Source organism: Tenrec ecaudatus, chromosome 13, assembly GCF_050624435.1.
Source record: "Tenrec ecaudatus isolate mTenEca1 chromosome 13, mTenEca1.hap1, whole genome shotgun sequence".
Lineage (NCBI taxonomy): Eukaryota > Metazoa > Chordata > Mammalia > Afrosoricida > Tenrecidae > Tenrec > Tenrec ecaudatus.
The window spans coordinates 60674299-60698634 of NC_134542.1; the positions used below are offsets into that span (position 1 = coordinate 60674299).

General features: G+C 40.4%; 1 protein-coding gene across 1 annotated transcript in view; it reads left to right on the forward strand.

Annotated features, from left to right (window-relative positions):
• The window catches only part of PDE11A (phosphodiesterase 11A), a 425526-nt gene that overhangs the window by 214047 nt on the left and 187143 nt on the right, over window positions 1-24336 (forward strand). Inside the window, exons 7-9 of the mRNA XM_075529079.1 lie at window positions 1514-1589; window positions 13324-13391; window positions 14636-14728. Coding sequence (XP_075385194.1) covers window positions 1514-1589; window positions 13324-13391; window positions 14636-14728 — 237 coding nt within the window. The remainder of the gene's footprint in view (window positions 1-1513; window positions 1590-13323; window positions 13392-14635; window positions 14729-24336) is intronic.

Consider the following 24336-nt stretch of genomic DNA (forward strand, 5'->3'; position numbering starts at 1 on the left):
CTACCCCTGGGCATGCCAAGCCACATGGAAGTGCACGGAAGGTCACAAATGGGCACGAACAACCATGTGGAAAAGAGCACCCACACATGCAGAACTGGGGGGATCTCAGGGACCAAGGGGTCGAGGGAGAAAGGGCAAGAGGTTGAGGAGGCCAGAGCCCAGGGTAAGAGGAATGGAGCCAGCAGGTGGAGCATGAGAGAGCAAGAGGGGCAAGGGAGAGGCTGTGGGCCCTGAGTAGACCCAGAACAGGCGCCTGTGGGTCCAACACAGGCCTGTGTGCGCCTCCACCCTCTGACCTGCCTCTGTCCATGAGTGGGATACACAAAAGAACGGCCTTCCCAAAGCCAGGATCTCGATGGTATTGGTTGACCTGATTGGCAGGGTTTAGCCCTCCTGGGCAGGTCATTAGCCTTGACCCAGTTGGGGCTGCCCAGGTGTACCTCCCACCTGGCTGGGGGCTTGAATTTGAGCATGCTCAGTTTGGGGTCTTCATAGGCCCCAGATGATCGCCTAAGGGCCGCCTGATTTCCTTCTAACCTCCTCTAAGGGGCGTGTGCAGGCATGAGAGGGACAACCCCCACTTGTCCAGGAATATAGCTACCTGATCATCCCTCCTGTCTTAGCAACGCTGTCTAGTGGCTTACATGTGGAACATTGTTTTTCATATTAAGTGGGGCTTCTCATAAAATAATTTTTGAGCCTCTAATTATACTTTATGTTTTAAAACTGTCATCTCCTGAGATTCTATCAGGGTACAGAAAGATCTTAAAATGAGTATTTACTTTTATCTCATCATTTGTAAGTTCTGTTTTATGTTTTAATTTTACAATACACATGATACATTAGTAACAGTAAAACAATAGCATATTCAAAATGTGTAGACCTCAGCAGCTTACACCCTTAAGCATTCTTACTAAGAAGTGTAACCAATCAAAGGAATAAATGCAACCACTGGTTTCATTAGAATGCTTAAAATACGCAGAGCAGAAAGAGCTACCTGAATTCTTGTCTGGTGGTGTAATTGTCAGTGAGTAGTTCAGATGCAGCTCTCAATGGCTACAGAACTGGAAGGAAGCTGTGTGGTTGGGATATTTTGTTTGATTCATACGCAGTGGTTCTCAACCTTCCTAGTGCCACAACCCTTTAATACAGTTCCTCATGTTGTGGTGACCCCCCAACCATAAAATTATTTTTGTTGCTACTTCATAACTAATTTTGCTACTGTTGTGAATCGGGCTCGACCCCCCCAAGGGGTCACGACTGACAGGTTGAGAACCGCTGGTTAAAGGTTTGGTTTCCTAGGGATGTTCATTGTGAAATCTTTTTTTTTTTCATTTTTAATATGAGAACATTTATTGCATATGAAATCTTAAATGAAAAGAGATTGGTTAAAAATCCAGTTGTAGATGTCTTTAAAAATTGGTTTGAGAACATCTTTTATCAAGAATGTTAAGTATAAATCATAAATGGGCAACTAACAATTAATTGCAATTATCTTCTTTCTTATATGCAGGCTGACCAAATATCTGGTTTTCATATACGATCTGTTCTCTGCGTCCCTATTTGGAATAGCAACCACCAAATAATTGGTAAGATATTACCTGAATAGTTGTTTTCTTTCTTCCTTTTTGGCATTTCATTACTATTTACTGCTATTTCTACAATTTTCATAAATGTAATGGCTTAAAACCACACAGTTTTATTCCCTTCTAGTTCTGGAGGTTTATGAATAATTTTCTTCAAATTATACTCATCTATTTTTGATCTGCATGTGATTTTATTAGGATAGGGTGCTGTGAAAACTAGAAAGGTGCATAACACCCTTATCTGTATTATATATTCCATCAATAAATATTGCTTGCATATGATTGTAGGATTGTTTTCAGTTGTGCTACAGTCATTATTCTTGTTGTTTTTAGGTGCCATCCAATCAGTTCCAAGTCATGGATATGCTACACACCATCCTCATACTTGGGGCTACATTTGAGCCCGTGGTTGCAGGCATGGTGTCAACCCATGTCATTGATGGTCTTCCTCTTTTTCCATGATCCTCGACTTTATAAACACGATGTCTTTTCTCGGGAGCTGTTTTCTCCTGATAAAGGGTCCAAAGTGTGTGATACAGTCTCACCATCCTCGATTCTAAAGACTATTCTGGTTGTATTTCTTCCAAGATAGATTTGTTCATTCTTCTGCCCGTCCACGGTACTTTAATTTGCCACCATCATAATGCAAATGCATCAACTGTTCTTTGGTTTTCCTGATTCATTGTCCAGCTGTCAGATGCATATGAGACTAAGGAAAATACCATGGTTTGAGTTTGGTGCATCTTAGTCCTCACAATGACATCCATGCTCTCTAGCACCTTAAAGAGCTCTTGGGCTGCAGATTTGCACAGTGCAATACGTTTGTTTCTTGACTGCTATTTCCTTGGGCAGAAGCTGGGGTGGTGGAATGGTTACTCATTAGGCTGTGGTCCACTTGGTTGGCAGTTTGAAACCACCAATAGCTCTTTGGGGAAAAGACTGGGCTTTCTACTCCAGTGAATGGTCACTGCCTCAGAAACTCACAGGGGGTCACTGGAAATCAGCATTGACAGGATGGCAGTGAGTTTGTTTGCTTGTTTTATGCCCTTGGACGCTGATCGTGGATTCAAGTAAAACGAAATCCTTGAAAACTTCCATCTTTCTTCTGTTTATCATGTTGTTGTCTGGTGGTTCCGTTTTGAGGATTTTTGTTTTCTTTACATTGAGGTGCAATCTACACTGAAGGCTGCAGTGTTTTCATCTTCATCAGCCTGAAGGTCTCCGCGTTTTCAGTAAGCAAGGCTGTGTCACCACACTGTGACAAACAAAGGTGAAATAGCTGCTATTGTAGCATTTATGTCTATTGTTGTGTTTTTTAAACGTAGTGGTTTTAGACAATCTCTGTCCCTTGTTGAATGACTAATTTTACTCAGCACAGTAACTTCAAATTCATGGAGCAAATTTAGATGCTTCATGAATGTGTAATTTTTTATCATTGCATAGAATTCCACTGTGTGTATGTACCACAGTTTGTTTATCCATTTGTCCAAAACATTTTCTTTCTCCTTGAGCCCTTGGTATCAGCTCTTCTTTTTTCCCTCCCTCCCCAACCTCCCAACCTGTGAACCCTTGATAATTTATAACTTATTTTTATTTTAATATTTTACTTCGTCTGTTGCCACCCTTTACCCACATTTCTGTTGTTCATTTCCCTGGTGGGGTGGGAGGTGGGGGGGGCGGGCAGAGTTGTATGTTGATCACTTTGATCGGTTCCCCTTTTGTCCCCTTTCTCCCCCTCACCCTCATGATATTGCTACTCTCATTATTGGTCCTGAGGGGGTTATCTGTCCTGGATTCTGTGTGTCAAGAGCTCTTATCCACACCAGTGTACATGCTCTGGTCTAGCCAGATTTGTAAGATAGAATTGGGGTTGTGATAAGGGGGGCTGAGGGGAGGAAGCATTAAAGAACTAGAGGAATGTTGTGGGTTTCGTCGGTGCTATACTGTACCATGGCTGATTTATCCCTTCCGTGTGTCCCTTCTGTGAGGGGATGTCCAATTGTCTACAGATGGGTTTTGGATTTTCATTCTGACCCCCCTCATTCACATTGATATAATTGTTTGGAGTCTTCTGATGCTTGATACCTGATGCTGTCGACACCTTATGATCATACAGCTGGTGTGCTTCTTCCATGTGGGCTTTGTTGCTTCCCTGCTAGATGGCCGCTTCAAGCATCTATGCCCCCAGACAATATCTCTTCTAATAGCCAGGCACCATCATCTTTCTTCACCACTTTTGCTTAAGCACCCATTTTGACTTCAGCAATCATGTCAGGAAGGTGAACATCACAGAATGCCAGATTATTAGAACCAAGTGTTCTTGCATTGAGGAAGGACTTGAGAAGAGGCCCAATGTCCACCTGCTACTTTGATACTTAACATATACATATGTAGACCTATATCTCTATCATTATATATTAATATATTTACATTATACATGCCTATATTTATACTTCTATAAATGTCTTCTGCCTCCTAGTTCTTTCCTCTAGTTCTTTGTACTTTCTTCCTGTCCCACTTCATATTCCACTTTCATCCAGCTCTCAGTCATTTCTCTTGGTTACATTGCACGTGCTCAAACCTCATCAGGCGTTCTGTACCCTCTTTGTCATCAACTTTAGATCTCTTGTTGTTCCTTTCTCCTTGGGTTTGGTGGCTCTGCACCCCTCCCCTCCCCACCCCTCTCCCCTGACTCCCCAGAACCATCGGTCCATTGTTTTCACCTCAGGATTGTTTATCTTGCCTATCTTATATAGATAGACATGAAAAAATGGGGGTTGGGGGTTTAAATAGTTCTAGGTCTCTCTGCTGACCCTTATGTATGTTTTCTGCTCTAATCTGATGAGGTTCCAAGCCCTGCCATCTGAGTCTGAAGTCTACTTTCAGGGTTCCTTGGGGACTTTGTTGCTTTTCTCCCCTTGCTCCTCTGTTGTGCTCCCTTCATGTTCCGCCCTGGTGTGGGGGGTCAGACCAGGCACAAATCCTGCACTGTGTCTCCAATGCTGTCCCCTGCAGCTGTGGGTCAGTGAGGGGACATTGTGTGTCATTCTGGGGGTGGCCCTGTGGTCCTCTCTGTGCCTTGGCTGCTCTGAGCAGGAGTGTCATCCTTGGGGCTTGGTGAGCTAGGATGAGATATATGTTCTCTCTCTCTCTCTCTCTCTCTCTCTCTCTCTCTCTCTCTCTCTCTCTCTGTCTGTCTCCCTCCCTCCCTCTTAGCTTCCTTCCATGTAGTCTGGGCGGACCCTCCACCCTCCACGTGCTGTGTCTTCAGTGCTGTCCTCTGTAGTGCAGTCTTCTGGGGCGTGGGGTCAGTGTAGCTGGGATTGGGCCCAGCCTCACAGACATCTCAGTTATTTCACTGTTTCATGTCAGTATCTTGCCATCAAGGCTTGGTGTACCAAGTTGAGGTCTGATCTCTCTCTCCCTTTCGTGTGGAGACATAAAAATACCCTCCCCATGGGTGGGTTAGTACCCTATTCCCCCACTATCCACATCCTTTCGCACACACACCCCTTTTCCCCTCCTTTTTAGTTGGCTGCCATATGTATCCCTGGGTTGTGGCTGACCGCTGCCAGAGTGCCACTTCAGTGTCTTTGGTAACATGTCCGTTCATATTCTTTCTCCATATTAAATTAGATTGCTTGTGTCTCGCTGAAGTTTTCGATACATTTTAGAGGTTAGACTGTTTCAGATACATACGTGATAGCAAAACATTGTCTCCTAGTCTGCAGATGATCTTCTTGCTCTTCTGGAGAAGTCTTTTGATGAGCATATCCACTGGAGCTGGGGTCAATTCCAGCTCACAGCAGCCCTGTAGGAAAGAGTAGAACAGAACTGGTCCATAGTATTTCAGCAGTGATGTGCCTCCTTTCTGTCACAGACAGCTGGAGGATTCGAATAACTAACTTTCTGAGCAGCTCAATGCTAACCTGCTGTGCCACCAGGTTTCCTTTAGATAAGCATATGTCATCCGTTTTTTAGAAGGCCCCTTGTATATAGTTCATCTTCTGATATTTGTACCTCTTTAGTTGTATTTGTATTTGGGATATATTTGGCAATCATATGGTAGGATCCCTATAGTTGTGACACTGTTGCATTTACTCTGAGTATGTTATTAGGAGGGACAAATTTCTGGAGAAGGACGTCATGCTTGATAAAGCAAAGGGCCATGGCAAAAGGAAAAAATCTTAATGAGATTGATTGACACAGTGGCTGCAACGAAGGTTGGAACAGGAGCTGCTGTGAGACAGGCATGAGAGCAGACGGTGTTTCATTCTGTTGCAGAGGGCCAGAATTGTCTCCGTGGCACCCGACAACAGCAAGTGTTGCACGTGTGTTTCTTCTAGTTTTGTAGCTTTAGGGTGTATGCTTGGGGCTCTGGTCCATTTTGAGTTTGTTTTTGTGTATGGTGTGAGGTATGGATCTTGTGTCATTTTTCTCCAGGTAAACACTAATTTTTCCAGTTCCATTTGTTAGCGAGATTCTCTTCCTCATTTAGTGGCACTTGGCCTTTTGTCATGTAATAACTGTGCACAAGTGGATACATTTACATCTGGATTTCTGTATATTTACATCTGGATGTATTTACATCTCAATTGTGACTCATTGGTCTATTTGTCTGTCATGATGACAGTGCATTCCACCACAATCATGGATAAATTTACGGCATTGGTAAATACACATGGAGAAGTAACCTCTGTCAAACATAAGTATGCACATAGATGTAGGTTTATGGGTTTGGCCCCACTCTACCTCCCCTATCCATTCAATCTGCATATCTAGCTATATATCCACTTGTAGATATCCATAACTACAGGATTGTGTAATTTAACAATACTTAACACAATTACAGTATTTGACAATACGTGTGACAGTTGTTTTTAGCTCTTGAGAACCTGCCAGTGTCTCTCCTCTGGCTCCATTCAAGTTTTGTTGACCTCCCTCTTATTGTAGATTGCCTTTGATATATTGGGGTTTTATGTTGTTGTATGCTGTTTAATTCGATTGACTATAATTTTGTTTAAAATTTTTGGTCTGCGAGGTGTTCTGTATATGTTTACAATGTCAAGTTGGTTGACTGTGGCATTGAGATCTTCTTCTGTATGTTTGTCGACTTTCTTTCTAGTTGCTCTATCTTCACCACAAGTAATGTTTTGAAGTCTACTGTTATTGTGGAAATATTTTTTCTTTTTAATGTTGTTAGTTTGCTTTGTGAATTTTGAGCCCTTTATTTGGGTACATATTTATTTATTATGGTTATAATCTCTTTGTGGATTGAATCTGTAATTTTTATATAATGCCCTTCCTTATTTTTTATGGAGAATTTTCTCATACTGTCTACTTTACCAGAGATGAATATTGTCATTCCTACTTTTGGGGGGTTATAGTTCAGTTGATTTTTCCATGCTTTGAATTTTAGTGTATCTACATCTTTGTGTCTGAGATGCATCTCGTGTGGCCCACTTACCGATGGGTCGCATTTTGAAAATCTGTTCTGACACTCTCTGTCATTTAACTGGTACACTTAAGTTGCTTGCATTCATTCTGATTATTCATAGCTTTGCGTTAGTACTGTCACTTTGTTGTTTGTGGGGGCGAGGTGCAGTTTGTGATGATTTATTTGTTCTGCTTAATTTTCTGTACTGGCTTCTCTGTGTGAATATTCTTTTCAATTCTTCTTCTGTGTTGCTTTTGTCTTTGCTGGTTTTTTATGGTTATTTCATTTTGCTGAGTAACTTTATTTTTGCTTACTCTGAAATGCACTTCTTTATTCCCAAGTTTCTTTCCTTAACATTCATTGACTAGTATTTCCTAGACTTCCTCTTCATGTGAAAGTTCTGTAACCACATCATTTATCCCCACGTTCTGTTTTGCTGCTCTTGTCATTTACAGATTAAGGTCTCTGTTTATCTGCTTTAGTCTTTTAGCCTTGTTTTAGTTTTGAAAATAACTTGTTTGGGTTGATATCTGTCTAATATTGTCCTGGATCCAACATCAGGTTGTTACTGATTCTCGGTTGAAAGGACTCACTTCAATGTGTGTTTAAAATTGGTTTGGTTTTTATAAATTCCCTAATTTCTATTTATTTAAATGTTCTAATTTGTCTATTGTACTTGACAGACAATTTTTCTGGATATATAATTCTTTTGGTTATTTTTTTTCTATTAAGGTTTTATATATATATCATTCCATTGCTGTCTTGCTTATATAATTTTTAGCAAGTTATCAGAGCTCAGTCTTACTGGTTCCCTCTTTGTAGCTGACTTTTCATTTTCCAAGCTGCTCTCAGAATTCTTTCTTTGCCTTTGATTTTTGTGAGCTGGATTGGGACATATCTTGGTGACTTTCCCATAGATTTTTTCCTGCATGGAATTCATTCCGTTTATTCTATGGATATTTTCTTGTCTTTCATGAAATTCAAGACATTTTCAAATTGGTGTGAAGGCATTTGTCCTCTGTTTCATTGATATGATCTTCCATTGACTGAATTTTGCTCCTGGATCCTTGTATTGAACAGTCCATTTTGAAATTTTATTGTTTATCTTTTAGATTTCAAGTTGCTATCTTTGTATGATTTTATCTAATTATTTTGTCATTGTATTCTTGTTTTGTTTTCCCAAATTCTCTGCTTGCTTCTTCCGTGTTTCCCTGGGATTTACCTGTGTATCCCTTAATCTCTTAGGGGACCATACACTTTACTCTTTTTACTTCTTTATCAAATAGTTCCTCACCATTTCTTCCTTCGGTAGGTTTTCTGGCTCCTTATTTTGGTAACTTGCTGGAGCCATCTTGTCCTGCTTCTTTGTGTTGTCTTTAAGATGTTCTTTTATTTATTTGTTGCATGTTTTCTTGCTGCATACTGATGTTTTTACTTATTTGCTTTTGATGGGTACATAGGTGAGACCTGCATGCTACTCTGGTCCCTAGTCTGGCTGCACAGGAGCTGTCACTGCCTATCTCCAGACAGGAGAGCAGCAATGGGGGATGGGAAGGGGTGTCTGTGTCTGTTCACAGGATGACTAAGAATGTAGCTGGTATTGTTCATAAGGTGATGCCTCTGTCCAGCCATTTACCCAGGCGTGAGTGCAGGTAGGATTCTCACTAGTTGTTGAGTTAGGTCTTGTGTGTGATGCAGGAAGGTATAACCACTAGTCCTCTGGTCCCCAGAGCAGAGGGTTGTAAGCATAGGAAGAACCACTGGTCTGTAGGTCAGTGACTGAGTACAGAAACAGTTTCTGGCAGTTCTCAGGCACCTGATGCCCATGGCCTGGCAGAGCAGTAGGCACCATCAATTCATGGGACCCCAAATCAGGTACCTTGGGCATAAGAGTGGGAGCTACTACTCCATGTGTCCCTGCCACCAGTAACCATGCAGAGGCCAGCACCATTGATCTGTGGGTCTCTGGTGTAAGTGGCAGGGTGGTGGTGGGTGCTACAGGTTGCAATTGTGTGTGGATGGATAGATGAAAGGATGAGCAAAGAGGTGGACAACACCAATCTGTGGACTCCAGCTCATGTAGCAGGGTGGTAGGTGCTACTGAACTGCAATTGTGTGTGGATATATGAAAGGAATCACTATAAGTCTGGAGACCTTTAGGCAGGGAGAATACAGTAGATGGGGTGAATGCACTCACCTTTCACAGGGCAGGGAGCACTCAGGTACAGCGTTAGTGATTACTGCTTAGCTGCACCAGGTGAGGGAAACTTTGGTTGTTGACAATGCTTACTTTGTGTCAATATGACTCAATTTGTCACACTGTGCAGGTTTAGCTGACAGTGAACCGGTAACCCCTAATTTTCCATGCCCATTGTTTTTATTCAGTCTCTCCTTATACTTGGCATTGTTTAATTCTTCAGCCTTGCCTTTGATGCTTAGGATTCTCATGCTTCATCTATATGCAATTCACTTGCTTGGTAAGGTCTCTGTTGTAAAAAGAATACGATGAGGCATCTGACTGTGCAGTCATCTTGGACTGCCCCCCAATACCAAGTCTCTTAAATATGTTCAGGACTCATTAGTATATGTCTCTTACACCTGTATAATCTCTTAAGTGCAGCAGACTTAGTCAATATTAATCAGACAGATAAAGAAATATTTAATATGTACAAAGGGCCACTACATTTTGAAGATGGAGGTGATAACAGAAATCAACCAATAGAACTTTTTCATCTTATCTTGAAAATTAGGAAGGGAAAAGGGGAAGTAGAGAGGGGAGAGGGTGTTACTTGTTGACAGTCAAAGTGAATTAGTAGCAGGGGCAGAACTAGAACTTGGACCTTGTAACTCCTAGTGAAAATGTTCTCACTATATCTATGCATTTTCCTCTATGCTTTTGATGAAATAAAAAAGATGAACCCGTATTGGATATACACCAAACATGCACCTTCCTGTCTAACAGTTCTCAAATACACCGGTCTTTTCCCAACATAGAAGAGTGGGCCGAAGCAGCTTCCAGGTTTTCTCTTTCTTTCTTCCCCTTCCCCGTTTCTTAAAAACCAAGGCAGGAGAATATGAAACCTAAGAAAGAAGCATGGATCAAGTAGAGAAGTCACGAAAGATGGAGGTTCTGGTAAAAAGTAGTTGAAACACAGTGACATGGTTTTCCTAAGAGATCTAGGTAATGCATGCATTTAGTAACCATGGCATTTATCCTCCTCTCTCTCCAGACCCTAAGATTCCCGTTGGACTCCAAGATACCGCTAATCACCAGAGCCCTGGGGGCGTAGTGCATGGCCCATCTGGCTGTTAACTGTAACACCAATGGTTCACCCCACCCCAAAACAGCATGAGTCAGAATTGACGACCAGGGCAGTTAGTTTGAGTTTCGAGCTTAGTTTTCTCTAAATGCTTCTGAGAACTGAATTATGAATGGACTTTTTAATCATCAGTTTGCTTACCAGTACTTTGGGGAAAAACATTGGATTTTTTTGAGCCAAAAGAATATTCTAACATTTGAGAAGTTGAGCTCATTGTACAAAGCATAAAATCACATCATGTGTTAATTTTTTAAATTATGTTTAAAAAAGAACAGGGAATCCCATAAGAAAAATATGTCATTTGTATCGTACATGACACTCCCACAAACCATCCTTTACTTCAATCCTATCAGTAAACATCTGTTACTACTTCTACATTAGAGCTGAAGTTTGCCTATTACGTGTTAAAAGATTTTAATTTCACTTATAAAAGTCTTCCAGCATCTGAGGACTGACCTCTCTGGGATGCTAGGTGTCTTAAAAAGTACAGTCTTGCTTTATAATTATTACTATTTTCTTTGTCTTATACTAACAGAGGATAATCATTTTCAAGATTGTTGAGGTTTTCAGGTTGACATGCGTGGTTTGATAATAATGTGCTAAAGCAGGAGGTATACTGCTGAAAAGGAACTTTGGAAAAAGGAAATAAGTTTACATGTAGCTTTAGTTTGTTAGAACTGTACAGCTAAGTAAACAAAGGATTGCTGCAAAATCATAGCAGTCTTCATTGGGCAGAAATATCAAACTGTGCAGCCCTGGCTCCCTGACATGTCTGGGTCTATCACTCTGACAAGAGTGTCTCCATCACCAACCCTCCCGGAAGTGTTCAGGGCTCTTCAACCTAACTCAGGTCAAAAGAGCAGTTTGGGCATCCCTGAGAAACTCAAATTGTTCTCTGTGTTTTGAGAACAAAGAGAAGTCAGGAGGGGGAAATCAGGGCTGTAGGGTAGATAGATGGGTTAAGATTTTCAAACAAAATTCTCGTAGAACAACCCTTTCTCTTCTCGAAGAGAGCACACAATTGTGATGACAAAAATTCCTCAGTGTGGCTTTCTTGGCCTTTTTTTCTTACCAACTCAGTTGTCCGTTTTCTTAAAATTCTTTCATTACAAGCCTCTATGTCTTTCAAGATAGGCCCCTTTGGCATATCAAAAACAATCTCCACAATCTTCCTAGCTGATAGCTCTACCTTGACTTCAACTGGCCCAGCAGATCCACAAAGAAGCCATTATTTTGACTGAGCACCAATGACACGAAGACAAGTATTGCTGGGATCACATGGCTGCAGCCATCCACTAAGCACAGAGACATGTCCAAACACATTTTTGTGGGCATCAATCCATGCATGTTTGAACTAGAGGCCCAAGAGCAGTGCTTTTTATTTATCCTCTTATATGAACCCTGTTGGTTACAGGCAACAGAACTAACCTTATTTTGGAATTTAACTCTCACCTCACCTGTTGTTAGGTATCATCAAATCTATTCTGACCCTTAGCGATCATAAGCACAACAGAATGAAACAGTGCTTGGTCTGACACCTTCCTCAAAGCGGTTGTTATGGTTGAGCCCATGGTTGCAGGCATTTTTCCAATCCAACTCTTGGAGGACCTCGCTCTTGTGGGTTGACCTTCTACTTGAGCAAGCTCAATGTCCTTTTCCAGGGACTGGTGTCTCCTAAAAACAGGCCCACAGTTCTGAAACCCTGTCTCCTTATCCTTGCTCCCAAAGAGCACTGCAGCAGTATGTCTTCCAAGCAGATTTGCTGAAAGTTCATATCAAATATATCATATTAATTATATCCACTTCTAACACTTTGTAAACTTTGTCAATGTTTTAGAGACATTCAACGTATCTCACTTAATCTTCATAAAACCTTCTGAGACCATGGCTATTTTAATCTCCATTGTACAGATAAAGAATTTCCATGGTAAAAAAGTTGATAAAGGTAACACAGCTGATGATAGAGTTGAAATACGAAATTATCTGTCTGTTTAGCTCCAGTCCTTTTTCTTAATCATTCTTCCACAGTCTCTCAACACTGTGCTGAGAAAAACAAATCATCTATCAGTATTCCACTATATCTGTGAGTGTGCGTGTGCATGTGTATGTTACACACACATGTTCTGAGGACACACACACACAGGAGCTTCAAAAAGTTCATGGAAAAATTACATTATCTTCTGTTATTGTTTTTAATGGCTGTGGAATCATGGTGAAATTTGACAAATGGTGAACTTACATAAAACAGAATTAATAATTGCCTAATCTTATGCCATCCTTATAGGGATGTGACTCTCCTTTAAGAGTTTTGGTGCCATCGTGGGTTATGTGCTGGGCTGTTGATGATAAGGTCAGCAGTTCGAACCCACCGCAGGAGACAGATGGGACTGTATGCTACTCCAAAGGTTGAAAGCCTCAGAAAACCACAGGGGTGGTTCTAGTCTGCACCATAGAGTGGTTTCTATGAGTTAGAATTGACTTGATGGCTCAGAGCTTTTCTTTTCCTCATTTTGTACCATCTGCATAATCTTTAGTATGTTTACGCTCAATGTCACAACCATGAAGCCATATGCATACAGTCAGTTATACATACATTTTAGATATGTGTATATTCAGTTATATGTATGTTCAATTACATAGCTTCAGTTTTACATTATTCACTTATATATTCTATCTATAACTTGTATATCTATATTTACTGTATATGAAAATAAGTCATAATTGTATTGCATAGCAATCTTGAAAACTATTTTTAGGAATCCCATTGATACCTGGTAGAACACCAGGCTTTAGTCAATCCACAGACTACAAAACTACACTTCACATTAACGCTCATGAAATTGGCAGACACTAGGCCAGACTTTAAACCGAGTGTTTGAAACCATTTCAAGGAGTCACAGAGTTAACTGTGACATGCTATATTGTGGTAATACAATGTACAATACCAAAAATGACCACATGCCCCAAACTCTTCCCACAGGGGTGGCTCAAGTGTTTAATAGACTGGACGGGAAGCCTTTTGATGATGCAGACCAGAGACTTTTTGAGGTAAGGAAGTAAAGCCAAGGGTTATGGGTGAGTCATCAATAGTCTCCTGGTTGCAGGTTGCCCAAATGTAACCCCATGCAGTACTGTTATGCCTAAATGGTGTGAGAACATTTGAAGAAAGATCTCATGTGTACATAAACACCCAGGTAAAATCTGAATTTCCTCCCACTAGTTATTTTCCAATCATTGGTTATTTCTATCCTAATTTTAATACAGAATTAGGTTCCACCCTCTGGTCTTCAAAGTGTTATTGTCTTATCCTTGTCTTGTTTGCTCCTGTGCAAAGTTGTGGGGCTCTTTGACAGCCCTCAGGTCACCTTTCTTTTGTGTACAAGCTTCCATTTACTCCAGTCAGGAGGCTCAGGTGAGCCCCGGTGGCCTAACTGCCAGCACTCCCCCCCAGGGAAAGATGAGACCGTCTACTCTCACCATGATTTACAGGCTCAGAAGCTCACAGGGTCAGACCTACTCTGTCCTATAGGGTTGACATGAGTCAGAATCCCCTCAAAGACATTTGGAGTTGAACAGCCCTCCACCAGGAGAGAGAACATGCCTGTTGTCTGAGGCATCTTTGTGTGGGCTTGAACCACCAACCTTTGGGTTAGTAGTCCGGTGCTAAACTATTTGCACCACCCAGGGACTCCTCAAGCCTAAGGAACAGGCTTCCATCAAGACGTCATCCTACTCTCCAACAGCAGAACCCATTTCCCTACTTAAGAATACCTCCACGTTTCTTTCTTTAAAAACAAAGCAAAACATTGCTGTCTAACCCATTACAACCGTGGACCTATCAGTGAGCAGCCGAGCACTTAACCACGGTGCCACCTGAACTCCAGCTTGTCTACTAGGTGACGCCAAATGATGACTTCTTTCCCAGGTGAATTTTATAGTCTAGCTACTGAAGGTAGTTGTTTGGACTTAATAAACTGGAGCTACCAAATCAGTTCACAATTTATAGGAATTAACACTTTGAAAGGAGATTTTAAGCACATTTTTAATGTGTAAAATAGTTTCATCATAACAACATGAATCTAATCATTTCTTCATGTGCAATGTGAGCTATAAAGTTATTACATGACAATAGTAATTAAGAACTTTAATGAGTATACTTCCCTCAAACCCACCTCTGTAAAATAAAATCATATTTTCTGACCTATCCCCAATGACTCTCTACTTACTCTGATATATTAGATTTTGCCAATGAGTTGTTGTTGTTTTTAATTAGTGGGCTTTCTCTTTCACAGGCTTTTGTCATCTTTTGTGGCCTCGGCATCAACAACACAATTATGTACGATCAAGTAAAGAAGTCTTGGGCCAAGCAGTCCGTGGCTCTTGATGTAAGTGTGGTGTTTATGGCAGATTCCTATTACTATTAAGTCTGTTGCAGTAGGACTCATTTTACAATTTTTAATTATATGTTTTCAAAGTTTTGTCCATCGTGTTTCTTAACAATTGGATTCAAATTTGACAAATGCTAGAGACTCATTGTAGAAAAGACATATAAATATGTGTGCACACTTTTGCATCTGATGTCCAGGGGCTTTAGAAATTCCTTGAAGCTGGACCCTGGATGGGTCCAGATCTATATTTGGTTAGATATAGATTTTGAAGCTTAAGTTTTATTAAATAGCAGTGATCCCCAAACAATGCATATGGTGTAAATATATACTATTAACTTAGATTGGGTTTTAAAATACACTAATAACTTAGATTTGAAAATGGATGTGTCCTGGAAATGCACAATTTTTCTTAACAGGAGAAAACTTCACTCTGAAGATATGACACAGAGTCTTTTTTTTTTACTGTTTTTTTGTTTTGTTTCGTTTTTTAACAATTTATTAGGGGCTCATACAACTCTTCCCTAATAAAATGTAAAAAAAAGAAAAGAGGTGAAAAAAATGATTAGGGCAAAGACTGTACAGATGTGCTTTATGACACAGAGTCTTAGGAGCTACTTCTGTCATATCCAACTGCCTCCAAACCATACCACACACTACACACCACACACACACACCACACACACACCACACCACACACACACTGCACATACCGCACACACCACACACACCACACCACACACACACACACCACACACACACACACCACATACACACACAAATACCACTGAGAACTCTGACCTTGGGGGAGGGGTATTGATTTTTGAGTTTTTAATTTTTCTCCTGCTACTATTTCAAATAGCTTTTAACAAATCTGTGATAAATCGGGGGAAGGGAGGGAGGAAACAAGCTGATGGTTAAACCAAAGCACCTAGGATTCAGGAAAATAAGAACTGCTTTGAGAACTTAGTGCATCTGATTCCTATGTGTTGGAAAGGAGAAAAATTCGAAGCAAAACAAAAAACCCCCTCACTGATATCGAGTTGATGCCGACTCCTAGCAACTCTAAAGGATAGAGCAGAAGTGCCCCTGTGAGTTTCTGAGACTGTGACTCTTTACACGAGTAGAAAGCCCTGTGCTTCCCCCGCAGAGCGGCTGCTGGTTTCAAACTGCTGACCTTTAGGATCACAGCCCTTTCTACTCTTGTAAAGAGTTACAGTCTCAAAAACTCCCAGGAGCTGTTTTCCCTGTCCCATAGGGTCTCTATGAGTGAGTATTGACTCAATTGCAGTATGTTTGAGGGTGTTCTTAGATTTTTTTTAAAGTTTTTTTTCTTGTTGTTGTTTTATTTTAATATTTTTAAAACAATTTCATTAGGGGCTCATACAACTCTTACCACAATCCAGATATACATCAATTGTGTAAAGCACATTTGTACATTCATTGCCCTCATCATTCTCAAAACATTTGTTCTCCACTTAAGCCCCTGGCATCAGCTCCTCATTTTTCCCCTACCTCCCCACTCCCGCCTCCCTCATGAACCCTTGATAATTTATAAATTATTATTTGGTCATATCTTGCACTGTCCAACATCTCTCTTCACCCACTTTTCTGTTGTCCATCCCTAGGGAGGAGGTTATATGTTGTAGATCCTTGTAATCAATTCCCCCTTTCCAACCCACCCACCCTCCACCCTCCCAGTATTGCCACTCACAGAACTAGTCCTGAAGGGATCATCCGCCCTGGATTCCCTGTGTTTCCAGTTCCTATCTGTACCACTGTACATCCTCTGGTCTAGCCATATTTGTAAGGTAAAATTGGGATCATGAGAGTGGCGGGAAAGGGGGTGGGAGGAAGCATTTAGGAACTAGAGGAAAATTGTATGTTTCATCATTGCTACATTGCACCCTGACTGGCTTGTCTACTCCCCACAACCCCTCTGAAAATGGATGTCCAGTTGCCTACAGATGGGTCTTGTGTCCCAATCTGCATTCCCCCTCATTCACAATGATTAAAATTTTTTGTTCTTTGATGCCTGATACCTCATCCCTTCTACACCTAGTGATCACACAGGCTGATGTGCTTCTTCCTTGTGGGCTTTGATGCTTCTGAGCTAGATGGTCGCTTGTTTACCTTCAATCCTTTAAGACCCCAGACACTATATCTTTTGATAGCCAGGCACCATCAGCTTTCATCACCACATTTGTTTATGCACCCATTTGTCTTCAGCAATCATATCTGGGAGGTACGTACCACAATGATATGATTTTTTGTTGTTTGATGTCATACCTGAGCCCTTTGACACTCATGATCACACAAACTGGTATGCTTTTTCCATGTGTGCTCTGTTGCTTCTGAGCTAGATGGCTACTTCTTTACCTTCAGGCCTTTAAGAACCCAGACACTATATATTTTGATATGGGCTCCATCAGCTTTCTTCGCCACATTTGCTTATGCACCTGCTTTGTCTTCAGCAATTGTGGCTGTATAATATGTGCTAAAGTCAGTTAAAGCAAGCCCTCCTACTGTGTCCTTCTTCTTGAGGAGTTCTCTGCTAATTCTGGGCTTTTTCCCTCTCCATATGAAGTTGGTAATCAGTTTTTCCATTTCTTTGAATAAAGATGGGGGCAATTGTATCAGGATTGCATTAAACTTATATAGTGCCTTTGGCAGAACTGACATCTTTACTATATTGAGTCTTACAATCCAAGAGCATGAGATATCCTAGATTTGTTGAGGTCACTCGGTTTCTTGTAATAGTGTTCTGTAGTTTTCCTCATATATATATTTTATTCTTTTAGTCAGGTATATACCTAGATATTTCAATTTGTGCTTGGCTGTTGTGAAGGGTACCACCTTTTTGATTTCTTCTTCTGTGGTCTTATCTAATGTGCATAGCAGTTCGATGGACTTTTGTTGATCTTGTATCCTGCCACTCTTCCAAACACTTCTATTGCTTCCAGTACTCCCCTTGTGGAGCTTTTGGGATTTTTTCATATATAAAATCATATCATCTGCAAATTATGATAGCTTCACCTCTTCCTTCCCCAGTCAAATACCATTGATGTCTTTTCTTTTGCCTTATTCTGTTAGCTAAAACCTCCAGTACAATGTTAAATAAGAGTAGGGACAAGAGTCATCCTTATCTGGTCCCCTTTTTCAGTGGGATTATGTTCATCTTTTCTCCATTGACTACCACATTGGCTGTTGGTTTTTCATATGTAGCTTGTATTGTCTTGAGGAGTTGTCCTTCCATTCCTATCTTCTCGAGAGTCTTAAACAGGAATTGCTGTTGGATGTTCGCAAATGGTTTTTCTACATCTATCGGTATTATCATGTGGTTCTTATTAGTTTTTCATGTCAATTTGGCAAATGATACTAATGGTCTCTCATATGTTGAACTATCCCTGTACCCCTGGTATGAATTACACATGGTCATGGTGAATTAGTTGATTTATATATTTTTATTCTATTGGCCAATATTTTGTTAAGGTTTATTGCATCCATGTTCATTAGGGATATTGGTCTGTAGTTCTCAATTCTTATGCTACCCTTTCCCTGTTTGTGTATCAGAGTTATACTAGCTTCATAGAAGGAGTTTGGGAGTTTGCCATCTTTTTCTATGTTCTAGAAGAGGTTGTGTAGGATTGATGTCAATTCTTCCCAGAATGCTTGGTAGAATTCTCCTGTGAAGCTATCTGGTCCAGGGTTTTGTTGTTGTTGTTGGTGGTGGTGGTGGTAATTCCTTGATAAGCTCAGCTATTTCATCTAGTGCTAGGGGTCTCTTGAGATTCTTGACGTCCATTGGGGATAGTCTAGGGAGGGATTGTTTTTCCAAGAACTTGTCCATATCTTCCAAATTGTTGAATTCATTGGAGTACAGTCCTTCGTAGTACTGTGTAATTATCCTTTTGATTTCATTAGGGTCTGTTATAATGTCGCATCTTTCATTCCTCATACTTGCTATTGAAATTTGTTCCCTCCTTTGGTTAGGTTTGCCAGTGGCCTATCAATTCTGTTTATCTTTTCAAAGAACCAACTTTTAGCAGCATTATTTTTTTCCATAGGTTTTTTATTTCCCCTTTCCTGAACATCGGTCCTGCTTTTTATTATTCATTTTCTTTTGCTATTAGTAGGATTGTCCTGCTGACTCTGATCTAGTTGTAGTAAATTGTGTGCCACTATATTAATCATGATTCTCTCTTCCCTTTTCAGGTGTGCATGTATTGCTATGAAACTTCCTCTGATAACTGCCTTTGCGTGTCCCATAAATTTTGGTATGCCATGTTCTCATTCTCATTGATTTCCAGAAATTTCCTAATTTCATCTCTGATCTGGGCCAGTACGCACTCCTTTTGCAATAGAGAGTTATTCATCCTCCAATTGTTTGCTCCTGTTTTCTTCATCTTCCTTTTTTTTTTATTTCCAGCCTTATGGCACAGTAGTCAGAGAGAGGTCTGTATGATATCAATGTGCTTAAATTTATGTAGATTCGCCTTATGCCCCACCATATGGTCTAGCTTCAATTATGTGCCATGCAGGCTCGAAAAGAATGTGACATTTTTTATATTTGGATGAAAAGCTCTGTAAATATCTATCAGAACAAATTGTCTATTTGTAGTGTTTAGATATCTAGCCTCCTTGTTGGTTTTTTTTTCCCCTGTGATCTATCTTTCTCAGAGAGTGGTGTATTGAAGTCACCCACGATAATTGTTGAGGCTATGATTTCTTTTTTCATCTTTTGGAGTGCTTGATTGACATATTTAGAGAGTCTTTCATTTGGGGAATATATGCTTACAGTGCTTAGTGGTTCTTTGTCTGCCATTCCCTTGAGCATTATATAGTTTCTCTCTTTATCTCTTTTTATGGTTTGCACTTTGAAGTCAATTTTTCCAAGATTAGGATTGCTACCCAAGCTTTTTTTAAATTGCTGTTTGCTTGGTATGCCTTTGATTATCAGCCTATTTTTGTCTGTAGCCTTGAGATGTGTCTTCTGTAGGCAACAGATTGATGGGTTGTGTTTTCTAAGCCAGTCTTCTAGCCTCAGTCTTTTAATGCTTGAGTTCAATCCATTGATATTCAGGGTTATTATCTACATCTGTGGACTCTGTGATGTCATATCAGTATGATGTATGTGTGTGTGTGAGTGAGTGTGTGTGTGTGTGTGTGTGTGTGTGTGTGTGTAACATTCTTGACTTCCTTTCACTCTAAAGTCAATGCTACCTTGGGGTCTGTTTTCTCTTTGTTGCCCTCAGGGTGAGGTTGTTCTGTGTGGGGGTTTCTTATTTATACTTGGTGAGTGTTGTTCTGCTCATACTGGGTCAGCAAGGATCTTTTGTAGGGCTGGGTTTCTTCTAACGGATTCTTTGAGTTTTCCCTTGTCTGAGAAGACTCTTACTTCTCCATATATCTTGATTGATAATTTGGCTGGGTAGAGTATTGCTGGGATTGCGTTATTTTCCTTCAATTTCTGGAATATGTTACTCCACGCTCTCCTCTTCTTCATAGTTTCTGCTGATAGGTCTGAGCATATTCTTCTTTGGGAAACTTTATATGCGATTGCTTGTTTTTCCCTAGCTGCTCTTATGATTTTCTTCTTTTCCTCAAAGTTGGATTGTTTAACTATTATGTGCCTTGGTGATTTCTTCTTGGGATTCAGTCTAGCTGGTGTTCTTTCAGCCTCTTGAATATTTGTCTGGTTTTCATTCATTACACTGGAGAAGTTTTCCTCCAAGAATTCTCTCACTATTGTTGCAGATGACTTTTTTTCTTGTGTCTTCTTCTGGTAATCCAGTTATTCTGCTGTTATTCTCCTTCATAGCATCAGACATATCTCTTAGATTTTCTTCAGCTTCTCTGATGATCTTACTAGATTTTTGTTCGCATTTGCTAAAGTCTGCTTGGCTGTCCTCCAAGTCACTGGTGCGGTTCTCTGCTTCCTCCAGTCTGTTCTCGATGTCTGTGAGTCTGCTACTGATTTTTGCTATCTCCTCCCTAAGCTCTTGTGTTTCCCTTTGGTGTATGGACTATATCTCCTCTATCATTTCATCCTTTTCTGTACTGTTTCCCTCATGTCCTGTGTGACTCCAAGCATCATTCTGAAAATTTCTTTCTGTGGCAGATCAATGTCTGCTTCTTCTATGCACGTCCTTAGGTTAAGGACTTCTTCTGCATTGCCTTTTGTGTCTCCTGTTTTTCATTGCGGTTGTTGGGGCTGATTGCTGTTTTCTTTTTTTTTTTTTTTAATTTTAACAATTTATTAGGGGCTCATACAATTCTTATCACAGTTCATACATATACATACATCAATTGTATAAAGCACATCTGTACAGTCTTTGCCCTAATCATTTTTTTTCTCTTTTCTTCTTTTACATTTTATTAGGGACTCCAACAACTCTTACCACAATCCATACATATACGTACATCAATTGTATAAAGCACATCCATACATTCCCTGCCCCAATCATTCTCAAGGCATTTGCTCTCCACTTAAGCCCCTTGCATCAGGTCCTCTTTTTTTTTTCCCCCTCCCTCCCCTTTCCCCCCTCCCTCATGTGCCCTTGGTAATTTATACCTCGTTATTTTGTCATATCTTGCCCTATCCGGAGTCTCCCTTCCCCCCTTCTCTGCTGTCCCTCTCCCAGGGAAGAGGTCACATGTGGATCCTTGTAATCAGTTCCCCCTTTCCAACCCACTCACCCTCCACTCTCCCAGCATCGTCCCTCACACCCTTGGTCCTGAAGGTATCATCCACCCTGGATTCCCTGTACCTCCAGCCCTCATATGTATCAGTGTACAGCCTCTGTCCTATCCAGGCCTGCAAGGTAGAATTCGGATCATGGTAGTTGGGGGGAGGAAGCATCCAGGATCTGGGGGAAAGCTGTGTTCTTCATCGGTACTACCTCGCACCCTAATTAACCCATCTCCTCTCCTAAACCCCTCTATGAGGGGATCTCCATTGGCCGACACTTGGGCCTTGGGTCTCCACTCTGCACTTCCCCCTTCATTTAATATGGTATATATGTACATATACATATATACATATACACACATACACATACATACACACACTTATATCGTTGTTTTTGGGGGGTTTTTTTGCATGATGCCTTATACCTGGTCCCTTGGCACCTCGTGATCACACTGGCCGGTGTGCTTCTTCCATGTGGGCTTTTTTGCTTCTGAGCTAGATGGCCGCTTGTTCACCTTCAAGCCTTTAAGACCCCAGACACTATCTCTTTTGATAGCCGGGCACCATCAGCTTTCTTCACCACATTTGCTTATGCACCCATTTGTCTTCAGCGATCCTATCATGGAGGTGTGCAGTCAATGATATGATTTTTTGTTCTTTGATGCCTGGTAACTGATCCCTTTGGGACCACTCGATCACACAGGCTGGTGTGTTCTTCCATGTGGAATTTGTTGCTTCTGAGCTAGATGGCCGCTTGTTTATCTTCAAGCCTTTAAAACCCCAGTCACTATCTCTTTTGATAGCCGGGCACCATCAGCTTTCTTCACCACATTTACTTGTTCACCCCTCTCCTTGCTTTCTTATGATATATATTAGTCTGGTAGACCTAGTTCAGCCTTTGTTAATGAGTCTTATTGAAAGTTTTGCTCTATCATCAACCCTCCCCTATTGTTATGTTTTGTTGAATAAAGATTTCTATGACCTTGTAGCTAGCAGTGCCTCTCCCACCCCCACCCCTGTGGGGTTATATATATTTACTTGTCTTTGCATAGAGGATTGACTTGGGTGAGTTCACTTCCATTTTGATTGTATATAAAATCAATTATCTGAGCTCTTAGAGAGCAGAGACTAATGTACTATGATTTGTTAGTAACTTTAATTTTATGATCTCGATATCGTTGCTCTATGAACAGCAAAGAGCTACAGAAAAGGTGCACTAATATGTTCACATTTTCTCAGAATAAAAATCTTAAGATAAAAGGAGGGAAACTTTCCCTAAAGGCGCAGAATACAGATAAAATATAATATGAATGTAGATAAAAATAAGAAATCACTACCATCAAGTCATTTCCAACTCTTAGCAACCCTATAGGACAGGGTAGAACTGCCCTTGGGTTTACAGGACTGTAAATCTTTATGGGATTAGAGAGCCCCCTCATTCTCTCTCAGAGGATGGTGGTTTAAAATTGCTGACCTTGTGCCATTAAGCCTTGTCCCCTCTTTAAGTGATCCTCACAGAGAATAGGGTAACCTCAATAAAAGACATATTAATATGCTATTTGATAATATCACCCTTTCATCCCTTTCAACTACTATGCCACTAGGCCTTCTTCATGAATGTAGATATAAAGTATTATTTCCTCATTTTGAACCACAAAAATTGGCCTTTGCTTATTACAGATGGAGATTCACCTAATCATGCTGATAAATGTTTTAAGACATATAAATCTAGTTCTATGATCAGAAGAGTGAATAAATGAGGGAATGAGAACTGGTGAGAAAGGAGCATATACAATTAAGAATCCGGCCCCATTTATCTTCCTCCCAAATCCCTCTGTGTACAAGAAAGAGCTTTATATAAAGAGTAATTCTATATTAAGAAAATATCCCAGCTCAGTCCTATTGCAGAGAGTTCCTTCCATGGATCCAAAAATTTCAGTTTCTGGCACAAACCACTTGTTCAAAATTCAAAAAGTCGAAGAGTTCCTTTTTTTCTTCAATCTATCATCAACCCCCAGGGAAAGTATCTTCACCTTTGAATGTCCTGAGCACTTAAGACACTGGGTGGGGCTTATCTTTTCAGAGCCTTCTTTGCAAGCATGTCTTAAATCCATTTAAATTACAATTTAGTAGCTAAAGGCAAGTCGTCTTATAAACTCTCTATTTTTATTTCCCAATAATCATTCCTGTCACTTTTTATATCAACAATAATAAGCTGGAAAAAATCAGTATAAACAAAGTAGAATCAGATCCTAAACTCAATTCTTAAACAGTCAAGCCCAATTCTTATCTGTCTTATCTTAACCCTTACCTAAAGTATTCCATTGATACAAAATATGGGATTAGGCCTCTGAGAGCATCAACTCTGAGTCAGGCCATTTTGATATTCTATCAGCCATTTGCACTAAGCAACATCGTCTCTGAGAAATTCAAGTGTGATTTCTACTCCTGAGCTCAAAATATACATTAACGACATTCATTTTCCCCACTTCACACAGGAGTGACCAAATACAATAACCACGCAAAATAATCAAAACTTTAACTTCCCATATTTTTTCCAGAAAACAATTGAGAAAACATTGTGGCCATATCTGACCTCTGGATAGCCAAAGAAGAAGAACTATCATGAGGCAGGGGTCAAAAAAGCATCTAATTTCCATCTTTATGATTTGTTTCTCTAGTACCCCACTCCTGGTGCCATAATGTGTTAGTCCAGGTAGACTATGGTAACAAATTCAGGGAGACTCGTGTGTAAGAGAGGATTTTATATCAAAGAGCAATTGTACATTAAGAAAACATTCCAGCCCACTCCAGGTCAAGTCCATAAGTCCAATATTACCCAATATGTCTATACTAGTCTATACTAGTAAATTCATCTTTAGACTACCTGAAAGACATTTCTATTGACAAGCCACAT